The 14,771-nt window shown below is 37.0% G+C and overlaps 1 protein-coding gene across 5 annotated transcripts in view; it reads left to right on the top strand.

The window, feature by feature from the left end:
- The window catches only part of LOC126918340 (pleckstrin homology-like domain family B member 1), a 59,203-nt gene that overhangs the window by 29,430 nt on the left and 15,002 nt on the right, over window positions 1–14,771 (top strand). The window contains exons 1-10 of one of the 5 annotated variants that reach the window (XM_050726129.1): window positions 323–785; window positions 857–968; window positions 1,424–1,542; window positions 6,339–6,512; window positions 6,805–8,113; window positions 9,640–10,582; window positions 11,399–11,772; window positions 12,146–12,296; window positions 12,398–12,623; window positions 12,813–12,978. In XM_050726129.1, the coding sequence (XP_050582086.1) occupies window positions 6,810–8,113; window positions 9,640–10,582; window positions 11,399–11,772; window positions 12,146–12,296; window positions 12,398–12,623; window positions 12,813–12,978 (3,164 nt within the window). In that variant the 5' untranslated portion in view covers window positions 323–785; window positions 857–968; window positions 1,424–1,542; window positions 6,339–6,512; window positions 6,805–6,809. Of the gene's footprint in view, window positions 1–322; window positions 786–856; window positions 1,121–1,423; window positions 1,543–6,338; window positions 6,513–6,804; window positions 8,114–9,639; window positions 10,583–11,398; window positions 11,773–12,145; window positions 12,297–12,397; window positions 12,624–12,812; window positions 12,979–14,771 lie in introns of those variants that run through there. The other 4 variants (XM_050726128.1, XM_050726131.1, XM_050726130.1 and 1 more) reach the window with 4 other exon arrangements.

Here is a 14,771-nt window from a genome sequence, read left to right as displayed (position 1 = left end):
ATTCAAAAATTGCGAATTCGCGTGATATCAAAAGAACTTCCGTTCTCTTAGAAATGACCTCGAACGATCCAATTAACATAAAGATTCCACATTCGTTCCACTGCTATTCCTTCTCCTCGATCTCTGATCAGAAAACATAGAGTTGGTCTAACGCTTATCGCCTATCGCGCAATTAGTATCTAATTACATGGCAGTCGTGTAACAATGCATGAACTTGATATTCCTGCCGTTTTGTGACAGTAAAACAAAGTAGGATAAAGTGAATAGCACGCGGAAGAAGTAAACGTAGATGAAGAAAAGGAAGAAGATAATGACGATGACGAAGAATGTGAAGTAAAAGAACTAGAAAAAGAAGAAAAAGTCGAAGAGAGAAAAAATCGTAAGATAACGCCATGTTCGTGTACATTGACGCATATAAAATAGGTAAAGAAATATGAGAACGAAGTAAAAGTAGAGAAAAATGAAGAAAATGATGAAAGACGAAAGAGAAGGGTAGAAAAGATCATAAGGCAACGTGGTGCCCATGCACATTCACGCGTAGAAAGTGCGCGTGCGTAGCCGCGCATATGACGCCTCTGTACGCGGTATATAAATGGCGTAAAGACGTTTACGCGGTCGAAGGGGAGTTGGAGAAGAGGACAGTAACCCACAAGGAACGTTCTGTCTCATAAGCGTGGTGCGTTGCACTTAAATATAGTCGGTGCATAGAGAGGAAGATAGAGAAAAGTTCACGCATACGTATATGCGTACGTACCGTTGCGGTGGAAGAAAGATAGAAAAAAAGTGTAAGAGAGAAGTCGAGAATGCAATATAAATTATTGCATGAGTCAATCCTCAAAGTGCCGTATATTTTCAGGCGACGCGGCGTTCGTTCTTCTCGTCGTCCTATTATTCTCTTTTAGCACAACGGGCTCCCTGCTTGTTTGGAAGTAGTACACTCACGGATTCGAACGGTCGACATTATAATAGTATGTTTCTTTCGTGGACTGTTTCCTACGTCGGAAACGTTTCTCGGATCTTTCGTTTAAAATTCAATAATAGGAAGTCCCGTAAGATATTTTTGTTTCGTGTTATATCAAGCGAAGTTTTGTACGATGCAGGATGTAAAATGCAGAATAAGGTACAAGTCGAGATTTTGATATTGCCCGAAAGAATTAAACCGTACAGGTTTTGTCGGATTAAATCGATCGAACCTACGAATTACCATGGTCGTCAATTATCAGAAACCAACATAATCACGCTAAATATCGTATTAAACGTTCCGGAGACGGAAACTTTATCGTCGATCGATGCATTTCGCAATCGCATTAACCTGATCCGCCGGATAGATATTAACAAAGACCGATCTACCTGTGGTACGGGCGACCTCGCGCGTAGAATAAAACGATTGTCAGGAATTAATCTCCCTGTTTCTCGTTTTCAGTCCGTAACTGTCCGACGTCATTGTTTGACCAGCTTTTAACACGTTCAACTAGGCTTGAGCCGCTGATGGTTTAAAGTGCTGTGTCGGCGCAAGACACCGTGGTGCCTCAAAACAGAATTGTACGTTTTTAACACTTTGGACCGTGTGTCCTGTAACTGTGCTGCGTAAGTGTTGGTTTTGTATTACAGCTGGGAGAACGGTTAAAAACTCTGTTGACAGATGGAAATAAATTTCTTTTTTAAAACAGAAATACTCAAATCAGTGATAAAATTAACTTTCGTGCAATGGAATCCGAATAATGATTTCGTAAAATGTATATGAATTCCGGAGAATGTAGTATACAAAGTTTTGTAGAAAGTACAACATAAAAAATGTGAAGCATCGAAATTCTTCGCTTGGAAAAGTGAATATAAATACATATGTAGTATGAAACACTACGAAACATTATGAAAATATGTATATGTAGCTGTTATGAATAATTTAAAAACACATAGTTATTTATATAAATAAAGAGATTTTAACGCATAAATTTCCACTATCAGATGGTTTTATAACGTTTATACGTATGAATAACGATATCATTTTCTTACTATGTTTGGGATTATGACACATTAAAAGACAATTTGTCTTTCGTTATCTAGGAAGCAGCTTTATTTCTTCCAAGATAAAATGGATATAGCGTTCAGATAACGTGCAAGATAAACAAATTGTAGCTGGATTATTTATGAATATATAAAAAGAAAGAAAAATACACTTTTGTAATTTAGCATAAAAGTTTTAAACTTTTTGCTTTAATTTCCTTTTACATGAAAGTGTTGAGGAAATCCGAAGGTACCGACTGCTTTTTTCTTTTTTTTTCCTTTTTCTTTTTTTCTTTTCTTTTTTTCTTTCTTCTTTTTGAGGGGAAGGGTATATTTTCGAACATGCATAAAGTAAGTAATAATTTATACTCTAACGAACTGGATAACCATCGTTTAATGTCGACCAAGGACGCAGATAAAGAAAAAGCAACAAAAAAGGTTTTAGAAGTTACTCATTTTTACATCGTTAGGAATATTAGGTGCAGAAATTGATCACTTTCACTTACCAAAGAGCTTTCGACCAACCCCTTCTCCGATAAATTTTCAATTCCGATCATTACATTCCATCGAGTTTGGAACCAATTTTAAACCTATTACACTTACCTACATATTTTCCATCTCTCTAAGAAGCCGAGTAATCAATACGTATCCCGATGCGTGAACAACATAGGAATGCAACAGTTTTGCTAAGATATCGTAATGCCAGAATGTAAAAAGATCACAGTAAAGTTAAGCATGAGCTAACTTAGGCTGATCAAAATCGTGCCGAGCACAACACGTTCTCGCATCTGTGTTTTTCTTTTTCGTTGGAATAGTACTGGCTTCGTTGAAATTTATAGACGAATCACAAAGAACTTTCTCCAATCCGGACAAAATTTTTGTCGAATCGTACGTAATGAGACTTTGAAATATCTAAATTCAACGATCGTCTTAATTACTCAATTTTTCCTGTTTAATTTCTTGCGTCGGATCGGATCCCTCGATCTCATTTCGATAGAATTTTTTCTATTGTTTGAATATTACCACATGATAGATGTCTCCTACAAAAAATTTAGGAATTGTCTGAAAGACGATGTATACGTAGACGATATGTCGTCTATGTATACGTGGAACGTATATGTATACGTTAACGCTATCATTAACAAAGTTGCTAGTCGATCGTACCAGCAAATTTTCGAAGCGAAAGTAGTTAAAAATTTCATCGATTCATAGTCGTATTAAGAATCGTTTAGTGCACAGATTATATGTATGGAATGGTGCTCTGCAAAAATTAGTGAAATTACAGTTTGTAGTGTTTGTAGATTATCGATACGATCCGCTGGCTACGTTGTAATTGCGCAGGGCTCTCGAAATCGCAGCGACGGATCGCTCGGATTTATCGGGTATTACGCAACGCCATCAATTTTGTTAATGTATTGCTTGCAAAGCTAACACTGGGATGTAGATAGAGCTGTTTGTGATTGAGGTATTCGGATAGATTCAAATTCGTTTTGTTGGAAATGTGCAAGTTTTCGAAATATTCCAGATATGTAGGATCTACATTTTGAAGAGCAGGAAACTCAGAAAAGGAGAAATGAAACGAAATGAAAAGAATAAAAAGAAAAAAAAGGATTCAAAAGTGGTACAAAGGAATAAAAAGGAATAGAGAAGTAGAAGGAAATGGAAGGAAAGAAAGGGGAGTAGATCGGAGCGCACCGCGTTCTGCCAACTGCAAAATAGACGAGACTGACTCCTCTGCGCGAGGTATATTTTGAACGTTGCGTGGCGGAAACTTTTCCAAAAAGACCGAAAATGTGCGAGAGTGCACGACCGCGCCAAAACTAAATATAACAGCCAGTCCTTTGTAGAATGCACCACGATTTACTCGCTGCTCTCACAGATTGGCGCGCGCGTATACCCAGAGTTATTTCGCGCTAATGATCGAGCCGACCCTTTCACGGAGAATATCCTGCGAAAAGGAGCGTGTGCTTTTTCTTTTTCTTTTTCTTTTTCGTGTTAGGTCGCAATGCCGCGTTTCTACGCCCTTTTACCCTCGAATACGATCGATCGTCTAAACGGAAAGAGTATTTCATATCATACGGATGTAACTAAGTTCCTCTGTCTTTATCCTCGATTTTGCACAATTCGCTTTTCCAACTATAAACAATCCGGTTGGCTCGTTTGATCAAATTGCACAAGAAGATGGAAGTTATTCGGCAGATGTATTATTAGAGTGACTTGACTCTAACTAAATCTCTAACTAAAGATCTGCATAATAAACTATTATATAGAAAGTTATTTACAGTCTCTCTGATTAAAGGTTATTTCATGCATCGATTGCATCGTTAGAATACACGACATGGTTGATTTCTTCTAACTAGAGATAGCGAACGTTTGTCTCTTATGTTTCTACTGTATACGTTTTTGGTAACGTATTGAGAAATTGAAATGAATTTAGACAAGGCTATATTAAAACGTTAAATTCTGATTTCCTATTTTCATTTTGTAAGTATACGCGTTTTGTTATTTTTGATGCAACTAAACATAATGCTTTAAAGAACATTATTTATTTTGATATTAATGCTTTAAATATTTTTCTGTTATCTCGTAATCAAATGCTTCAAAAAGCAAAAAAGTTATAAATATAAAATTAAATAGAAAGTTAAACAAACCCGTAGCACCTCGATTTCAATATTCGCCTAATTCATTACGTCTTCTTTGATTTTTCTCTCGCTTTAAAAATTTCTTTTAAGAAAAAAACCAATTAACCATGACTTAACACGTACATAATTCATTGCATCCCTGCGCGGCAGCTAATTGTTCAATCAAGCAGATGCTACAATGAATTTCTTCAAGTTCCTTAATTTAAGCGCATTGTTAATATGCGCAGATGCATAGCACACCGGAGGGAAAATGAATCGTAATGCATGTTCAAAATATACGTCCAAGCATTCGCTAATATGTTAAAAAAAGGAATTCCACTTATGAATGGAATATTACAAAGACCAGAGAAACTGGGCTTGCTACCATAATCCATGTTAAATTGCGATTGCAGATAGTATGGATGACATGTAGATTGAAGGTTTTAGGATCTTGATCGCGTTAAAAATGATGCGGAATACGCGAAAGCTGCTCGAATAAATGCAACTCTCACGGTAGCCTTTCTGAAAAGCTGAATAGAGCTTAGAGTCGTGCATAGAGAATTGGAACAGCATAATCATGTTGTTCTTGATTTGTGTTCTTGATTATTGTTCATGATTTGCTGAATTACAACGAAAAGAATAATAATGAAACATTAATATGTATGTAGTAACTTAAATGGGTCTAAAATAAGGACAAGTAAGGATGCTTTATTTGTTAACAAGTTGGTATAGTTTGCGTATTTAATCGCGATAAATATAATGATAAAGAGTGACAGATTATTCAGTGATAAACAATGTCAACGTGTTTGTTTGGCTTGGCGGCTTTATACATCTGACCTCTTGACGGGTGCTCTTAGAATCTTCAACAAGGACTACTTCGACCTTAGATCATTTCTTGGTCCTCTCAGGGAGACGACTCCTACTACGCTCGGATCACGCCACCGTTCGCGCCTATAATCACATATGTCGCATTCTTTTGAAACAACAGACCGAAATCGACGTTTCTAGAAGTCGCTGCTTGGCGACAACTATGCGCTCGTCGATACATTGCATGCCCCTCATCGGGCAAATAAGACGATCCGCCTGCGACATTGTAGGACCGAGAGCGACGGCCAGAAACGCGACCCATAGTAAAACCTCGCAGCGTAACAAAGCGTACACCTCCCTTTTTTTTTTTGATACTATATGTATAAGAAATACTCAAAAGTAATAGCAAGTATCTTTCTTATTCATATTATCTGTTACCACGAATCCACAACTCAATATTCAACATTCGGTATACCTACATACGTGAGTATATGTAGAATGCCCGTGACGCTTTTCATGCAACTTCGAAAGCTAAGATAGTTAATTGTGAAGATGGAAGCAAGTTTAGTTAGTTTTGGCAGTGGTTTCCTTACCATCTAGAATAATAGTTGAAATTGTTGAATAGTTTCGCATTTCTCGAAGACAGAGTTACCGTATTACTCTTAAATGTAGCGCACACTCTGTACTCCAACTTATTTTCGTCGCATTCTCTCCAGATCTCAACTCGTTCGATATTTGTGCCCGAGTATCTTTCGAATCCTTCCGCGTAGAATGCCAATTGTTCGTAGATTCGTTATAAAACACTTTAAACAATTGTTATATCCTTAATATAAAATAAAAGTTCTAAGTTTCTTAATAATTAGTTATATTTCGTACTTTCTTAAAACGTACAATTTTTTTGTTTAGGTAAATTAACCCTTGGATCGAGTCGAGATGCGGATATTTCTGTTGTTGGTACCGGCGTCGAGTCCATTCATTGCACGATTGAAAATAATAACGGCGTGGTCACTCTTCACCCCATAAATGGAACTACGGCAGTCGATGGTGTATCGATAAATTCACCAGTGAGACTCGCTCAAGGTAAGACCTTGACTCAGATACGAATGACCAAGTATACACTTTTTGTAAACCTGCTACTTGGTCAATTTACACCATCGAAATTAAACCTCGTGTTTTGTATTTTATATTTGTATTTGATATTTAGTATTATATACTTCATGTACTTGGGATATTTCGTAAAATTTCGTCTCCTTGTAGGGAAAAGTGTAATTTTTAAGTGTGTAGGATATAATATGAAATATAAAAATCTATAAGCCTAAAAATATATCAAGAATATTTTCAGATGGCTATAAATGGGAATTTAACGTTTCAGGTTGCATGCTGTCGATCGGGAGATCGAATTACATGCGCTTTAATCACCCAGCCGAAGCGAAACAATTACGATCGGTACTGCCACATTCGAGAATCTCCATGGCGCCTATAAGTTTCTCCCTACCGGACAACCAACTGCAGGAGAACTATCATTTGGAAAGAAAACCACCGGTGGCGCCACGAAAATCACCAAGAAATTCCTGCTCGGACGAAGAAATAGGTTTCCTTGGAAAACTAACGAAATTCGAAATGTTATCGAAACAAAATAGAAACAATTGTGTCTCTCCAAAAGTGTTTCCAGCGGGTGCTATTACCACGAACGTGCCTGCCGATCAAATTCTCGGTCACTCTAGATCCTCCAGTTTAATCTCTCTAAAAAATGGCAATAATAATTCACCGTTACAAAACTTAACAAATTTGGAAAGAAGTCGTTCGAACACGCCATCCTTTAATTCATCCTCACCCGCTCATTTTCTCAATACATCTTCTCCAGGTAGCTGTTTCGCCTCTTCCTCTCCTAACTATTATAGCGATGAGAATCGTCAAAGATTGGATATCAGAACACCCAGCAGATCCAACACGCCTAATCATCAGCATCAAAATATTTCATCGCCGAATCATAATCAGATTCAAATGTATTCAACCGCGGAATCCTACCTAAAAACCTACAAACCATACTATCGAGATAGCAATAACGAGAACAACCAAAATCCTCATATCCTTCAAACGATATCGAAGAACAATGTGAATCAGGGAGGTCTTATGTCACGAAGCTTCACCTGCCAAAGGTCGAACGATCTCGACGACTTGACGACAAAGGATTTCGACATGAGTCAAAGTTTAATTGTCACCAAGACCACGACAACCGAGTATCTTCAGTTGGAAAAATTTGGTTCGAATCCTAATATTTGCAACAGTCCCAGTAACGGGAATTTTTGTGGTGGAAGTCTAAGAAGCGTGGCTGGAGCGCAGGGTTTTGGTTCGAATCCGAACATCAAGAGGATACAGCCACCGAGTCCTGCGTTTAATCGTAATCCCAAGTACAACGAGTCGAAGAGAAGCTTTGGACGGGTGAAGAGCCCGACTCCTAGCACCGGAAGTGGTTGCTCGCTGGAGGAGCTACGAGAAAGACAAATTGACGCAGAGAATAAACGGAGAGAGGCGGAGAATAAAAGGAAACAGGCGCAAGAGGAGAGGCTACGAGAGCAGGAGGTCGAGAGGCAAGAGAAAATGAGACTCGAGGAAATCCTTGCCATGTGCGCGGAGTACGAGAGGCAGAGCACCGTTGAAAAGCCAAGACAACCTAATAGGTGAATGGGTTATTTACATTTTTTGCGAGAAGATTCGAACGTATCGCTAAACACTTGCAATTCTGTTTTAATATGTCATCTAAGACCGTAGTACGTTATGTTGCGTACATTACAAGCAACTTTAGGTTTAATCCCGCTACTCTTTTTTGGCGAGAAGTAGCTGTTTATCTTGGTTGAAAGAAAATAGAAAAAACGAGGGCTTTCTCATTCTATAGCGATATTATTTTCTTAAGGGTAAATTCCACCATAAAGTGAACTTTTTAACCCTTTTAGTGGTGACCAAAAGAATTGTATCTAAGCGAAGAACATCGAACCAATTTAATGTAATTTGGTAAGGTTTGAGAAAGATACCATAAAAAAAAGTAAGAATGATATTTACAAAATTCAAAAAGGAACATAGAAACGAAATAAAGAGAAAATAAATTAATGCAAATTGTATTTCAATATTTGTTGAAAATCGTACTAATGATGCTTAATCAAAATCGGTAGGAAAAATGGAAAAATCAGTTTCCTTTTATAAACAGTATTTGCAAATATGAAGAATCATTGTTTAGTCGTAGTTTGATGTAAAAAACGTAATGTATAGTATAAATACTGCATTCTTAATTATTTGTAACAAAATTTCTAATATTAAAACACAAAACTAAATGATAATCCCATGATGCGCAGTAAGCGTCAGGAGGAATACTTGCTCCAAAACAAGTGATTCATGTAGCTGATATAACATCATTGAAATAACATTCTAATATTATTATAAACATTTAAAATTATCCGGCTGCTAAAAACATGTAATACTTACTTATTATTTCCAACACAAATAATTTACTTAGCTTTGATGGTTACTAATGTGTACACCGCGTAATCCTTTATTGTACAGATTACAAATTGTGCGTGATCTTCGCACAGGTCCAACAAAAATTTTTCTCTCGCCATGTCGATGCAAGATTATTTCATGAAACATAAGGAGATATTCTGTTTTAAACAGTATTATGTAAACCTGTGATTACGGTCTCAAGCAAATCTCGTGTTGAATTTTCTTATGACACAGGCGTACATACAGTCTCAGCACGTAATATAACAAGAAGTTAAACCCATAAACGATTTTCTCAATTTGTGGAACATCATATAGGGCTTCTGCAGAGAAATTCAACCATTTACAACGTTTTATAAATTTATTTTAAGATAAAGTTCTCTCGCGATGTTAATAGTAAGACGCTATCGTATACGCAACGATGTATCGTTGTTCGGCACTAAAAGGATTAAGACTTTTCGCCAATCTTTTTGGCAATTTTTTTACAAAAGTCTTGTACAACTTTTTCCATCAGCATTTTGTACATATAGTTATCCGTATTTGAGTAACAGTCACAAGTTTATTCTTCTTTATTTATATATTACACAAATCAATAATGATGATTATCCAATAACTAGCTTTTAATTTAAATATATATACGTTAAACACTAAAAATAGTACTAAATATAAAAGTTATATAGTTTAAAGTCTACAACATCTTCATTTTCTTTTACAGAATCAAAACGAATGGCTCTCTACCACGAGACAAGCGACTCGGTTATAATTCACCTTTCGACAGCCCGAAGAGTCCATCTAAAAATCAACCACACTTCTCCTTCGACACTACGAAACAATCGAATTCGGCTTCATATGAGAACGTATGTGTGCAAAATTCAAAAATCATATTCCAAAATGGTAACTCGCCGAAAAATCGTCGAAACCAGGCGACAAGTCATACAAACAATCAAACAGACAACATACAGAATCATCCACAAGCGATCACGCCGAACAACAATAATAACAGCCAATCCATGATGTGGCCAAACATTCATGGCAACGGGGACCATAGTTTTTGCGGTTCGATCTCACAAGTTCGTAACTCGGGTTACGAGAATACGGCAATCGATGGGTCGATGTTCAATAATAACGGTGGAAATTACACGCAGATCGTCGACCTAACGAAAGACACTTACGGAACCATCCAATTGAATGGGGCGAGGATTAACGGACAACCAAATAAGCATTCACGAAACTATGACAATTCGATAAACGGGAACATGAGCCTGTACGAGAACGTGCTGATTAATTCTGTACAGAACAACAATCAAAACAATCATTCCATGCCAAAGAAGAATGCCCAGTTATCGAAATCGTGCGAGATGATCGAGAACAAGCTGGCAATATCTAACGACGACCTTCTAGAGGCTATCGAGCAGCTTTCTATGCTTTCCAAATCCAAAGAAATTTGCACGATCCCCAAAAAAAACAATTCGGAGAAGGACAACGCGAAATCGAACGAGGCTAAGGCTGATAAAGAACGGAAGGAACTCGAAGAGGAGGACAGAAAGAAGTACATAGAGTTCCTTCAGAACGAGAAATTACATATCCTTGGTAATATGGACGTATTAAAAAGGAGCGTCGCAGATATTGAGATCCAGGAAGAGGAAATTAGTAGGGAGGTCCGTTATTTAAATCCTTTTTCTTTCGACTGAAAGATTTAACAAATTTTAACTATGCATTCTACCAACTTTTTAAAATCGAAGATTTTCTTTCAAAAGCAAAAACGTTGTTATCATCGTTAGTGTGCAGTAGTTATCGTCTCTTTCCCATTTCTTATCTATGAAAATAATACAAGAACTTATTTTCATATTATTAGATAATATATTATTAGGTTATGCACGCACTAGCGACAATTTGTCGCTCTCGCTCACATCAATGGAAAGTTCAATTTCCTCTTCTTCTAATAACAAAAATATCAGCTTGCAGTCGCATCATCAGATGCGCACACATCCATCTAACTAAACGAATGCCATTTTCGTAAGTGACAGAACCATCGCAAGACAAATCGTCCCCAGTGACCTATATCCTTTAGCATTAAATAGTACCGACAAATGAATAATTTCGAGTTTAAAGATACAAGTGCATTCGATGGTAAGGATAATCGAGAACTCGAACCTTATCCTCTTATCTACGTTTACCTTCGAGTTAAAATTTATTTACTTTTTCTTATTTCGCAATGAGATAAGGTATTACCCTTTGCTCTTCTTAGTCTTGCTCCAGCTTACTCAGTAACGTTCAAACATTCGTATATCAAGCATTTCTAAATAATAAATTTTAGAGGAAAGCAACGAACAATTATGAAAAAGCTCGTTCTCTTGTTTTTCAGGATCAAATTCCTAAAACAAAGTTTAGAACAGGTTATTAAGAAAAACAATGGTATCGTTTCTCCTATAATATTCTTTAAGCATTAATTATGTGCATTTTGTGTGTGACAGCTCGAATTAGAAAAAGCACTGCTGTCTGCAGAATACGAGTCCGAATCGTTGAAACTCAGTCAAGACGAGGGTGAGAAGATAAAAGTACAGATGCGGATAAACGAACTGGAAAGACAGATGGCCGAGGATAACACGAGTCAAGCAAATTTGCAAGCAGAAGCAAAACAGAGAGTGCAAAGGGCTCAACAGACTTGTAACAGTTTGGAAGAGGAATTGGCGAATTGCGTGGATGAAACCACGCAACAGAATATCAGCAAGAGACTTATGGCTCAGCAAGACGTCTTGGAGTCAGAAAGGAAGGCCTTTGAGGATTTGGAGTTTCATCATTTGGAAGAGGAAGCGAGCAAACTGGCAACCAGGGAAGAGTTACAGAGGTAAAAGTATTTCATGCACGATTGAGCGATTAAATTTTTTCAAATCCTTATTGGTTTTTCATCCTTGTTTTACCTTCTTTGTGATATATCTTTTATTCTCAAAAATAATTATATTTTTATATTACATTTTGTTATATAATTATATGATAATTATATTATATTTTTATTGTCAATAAAGCTGTCTTGTATCAACTGTGCATGATCGATAGAGTCGATCAGTAACATAGAATTGATTTTGTAGAAATTTTAATTGTTAAACTAATCCATGAAAGGGTTTTTCTTTTACAAATGAATATATACTTTAGTATGCTAATTTTATGGTGATTGACAATTGAGTCTAACATAGATTTGACGATGTAAATGTCTGTTTTAGATACTTGAGCGAATTGACAACCAAGATAGAGACCAGAAAGGTTCGATTGAGCCACTTGGAAGCACAGAGATCTGAAGCAAAAAGTACAGCAACTAAAGATGCAAGGAGCCTTGAAAGGCAGAAGCTAACGCATTTGAAACGGTTGGAAGAAGTTAGTGAATTTTTAGATTATTTGCAAAACAAGCAGAATATTTCAGTTGTTAATGCCTGATGTTCGTGATTTTTCTTTGATCTTGTCTCTTATCGTCATAGGGTCGAAACCGAGTTAGAGCGATTAACGATGAACTGATAAAATTGGCGCAAAATGCTTGTGAAAACAGAGACGAGAAACGATCTCCGAGCAGGGAAGACTTCGACAGGATCTCCAGGGTCACTACTGACTCTCCCATTGTAAACAATCAGGGCAGCTTGGGAAGGAAGACTATCGAATCCCTCAAAGAAATTGAGAGAAATCGACAGCTTCATTTAGCCAAACAAGGTAAATGGCTTTACAAATTGTATAGCCAAATGTGTTAAATAACAGAAAATTTATTTCGACGCATTGTAATAAATAACAAAATGAATTTTAGAGTACACAATTACGAAGAGAATTATCTAACAAAATATTTAAACAGACAATGAAACTTTTGATGCTATTAAATTATTTTCTACTTTATTCGTGTTACAGGCAGCCAAGTAATTTCGGAAGAAAGACGAAGAGTGGAGGAATTGAAACGAAGAGTTCAAGACGAGGTTCGGTCGCAGTGGGAAGAAAGGAAAATGAACTGTACCTCTTTCAACAGTGTTGAGTCAGGAGAAGAATCCTCTAGTTATTCAACGGGACCAGCAGAAAGGTAAGTCACATGCTCAATTATGCCGCCTTCATAGCCCAAATCACGCATTCCTTGCTTGTTCTCGTAATGATGCGTTTACAGCTGAACGAATTTACAGATGAACGAATGCTAGTTCGCTCCCCACTTTAATAAAATTAAAAAATGATAGTGAAGATGTGAATCCGTTCATTTTAATAGAGTGGAGAACGAACGAGCATTCATTCACCTGGTTTGAACGCACCATAAGAAAGTGAGAAGAAACGAAAATTGCATGGTTTGTGTTTGATTATCGCACGACAGAATCCTGAAAGTCTGAGAGAAACAACGGAGAGACAAGTGCGTTCTGAACTTTGTGAAGCGATATTTTCCATTGTTATCTTTTTGTAAATTCTAAATATGAGTACATTGAAAAACGTATGGAATTTGAAATGATTTCACAAACATTTGCAAAGTTTACAATTCTTCGAACGATATAGATAGGTAATACGAAAACATAGATAGGTAACTGATAAAACATTTTTGAACATAGATAACATGATTGCGTAACATTCAACAAATATAAAAAATTTAAAAGTGCTCACAGTGTTGCTTAGTTTGTAAGTGTACAGTATAGATATATTCTTTTTACGTGTGTGTACAGTATACACGAATGACGAAATCGCCTCGTTCTGAGTGATCATACACAATGTCACTTTAGCAATAGTGGCAGAACGTGTCTTATCTGTAGATTTAGTGATAAAAAAAAGGTCCTCGATGCAGTTAACAGAAATAGGAAGCGCGTGCGTTTTTCGATTAAAAATGATCGTTCGTAACTGTTTGACGATTTCGCGGGGAGACGCATTCGCAGTATAATGCGTCAACGAGAGTCGTAAATTCCCTTCTCGATACGATAATCGACGCCAGAAACCAGCCGATCCCCTATTTCGGCTAAGATAATAGGGGTGGTTTGAATGATGTAACACTGAGTTAACAGTTTAAATGTAACTCTTTATTCCCAACAACTTTTGAAAAATATAAGTGTCCGCGAGTGATGCGTGCGGGAGATGTAGAAGTGTTTTGAGCGAAGAGTTGTTAGCAAGTGATTTTCTGTGACGGTAAGGTTTATAGGGAAAACTAATGATGGGTGCTGGCTGCTCCTCACCAATGGTCGCTCGCGGGTGGAAGTGGCCCGCGAACATCACACATCCCATGTTTTACCTGAATGAGCAATAACCCTAAGAAACGTCTCGATTGAAAGATGTTTGTAGTAATTAGGGGCCTTGACAGTAAAGTAAAAAATACTAAATCTTATGACGGTTCCTTAGGATTTTTGCGGGTCCGAGTAAGTATGCTTATAGAGTTGGTGGTCATCTTGATCGAAGAATGGATTATAGTATATGGTAGGGTCACAGGACTTAACAGTAACCATTGGTACAATTTAATTTATCGCTTTAACTAAAAGGTATAATTTGAGCTGTATACAATCACCAAGATGTCAAGAACAAAAGATTTCACTTGGTATGCGTTAAAATATCGTGTAAATATTTCTGTAAATATTGTCAGACACGTTTATATGTCTTCAGCATATTGTAGTATCTCGATAAACTAAATTCTGATGAATTACAGGTAAAAAACAATAAAAGTGCTGACGGGGCGAGAAAGATGGGAAATCTCGATGGGCCATATACCCGCGGCCCTTTACGGCATTGAGTAATTAAAAAAAGTGTCCTTGATCATGGGTCATCCACATCTGTGGAACACATGTGCGTGAATAGGAATACCAAAACCGTGGTATGAAAGGTAGCCGTTAGTCAGTTGCGACTAGAATTGCGAGG

Source organism: Bombus affinis, chromosome 7, assembly GCF_024516045.1.
Source record: "Bombus affinis isolate iyBomAffi1 chromosome 7, iyBomAffi1.2, whole genome shotgun sequence".
NCBI lineage: Eukaryota > Metazoa > Arthropoda > Insecta > Hymenoptera > Apidae > Bombus > Bombus affinis.
The sequence above is the reverse complement of the archived record's forward strand: the minus strand, read 5'-3'. Positions and strand labels throughout refer to the sequence as shown.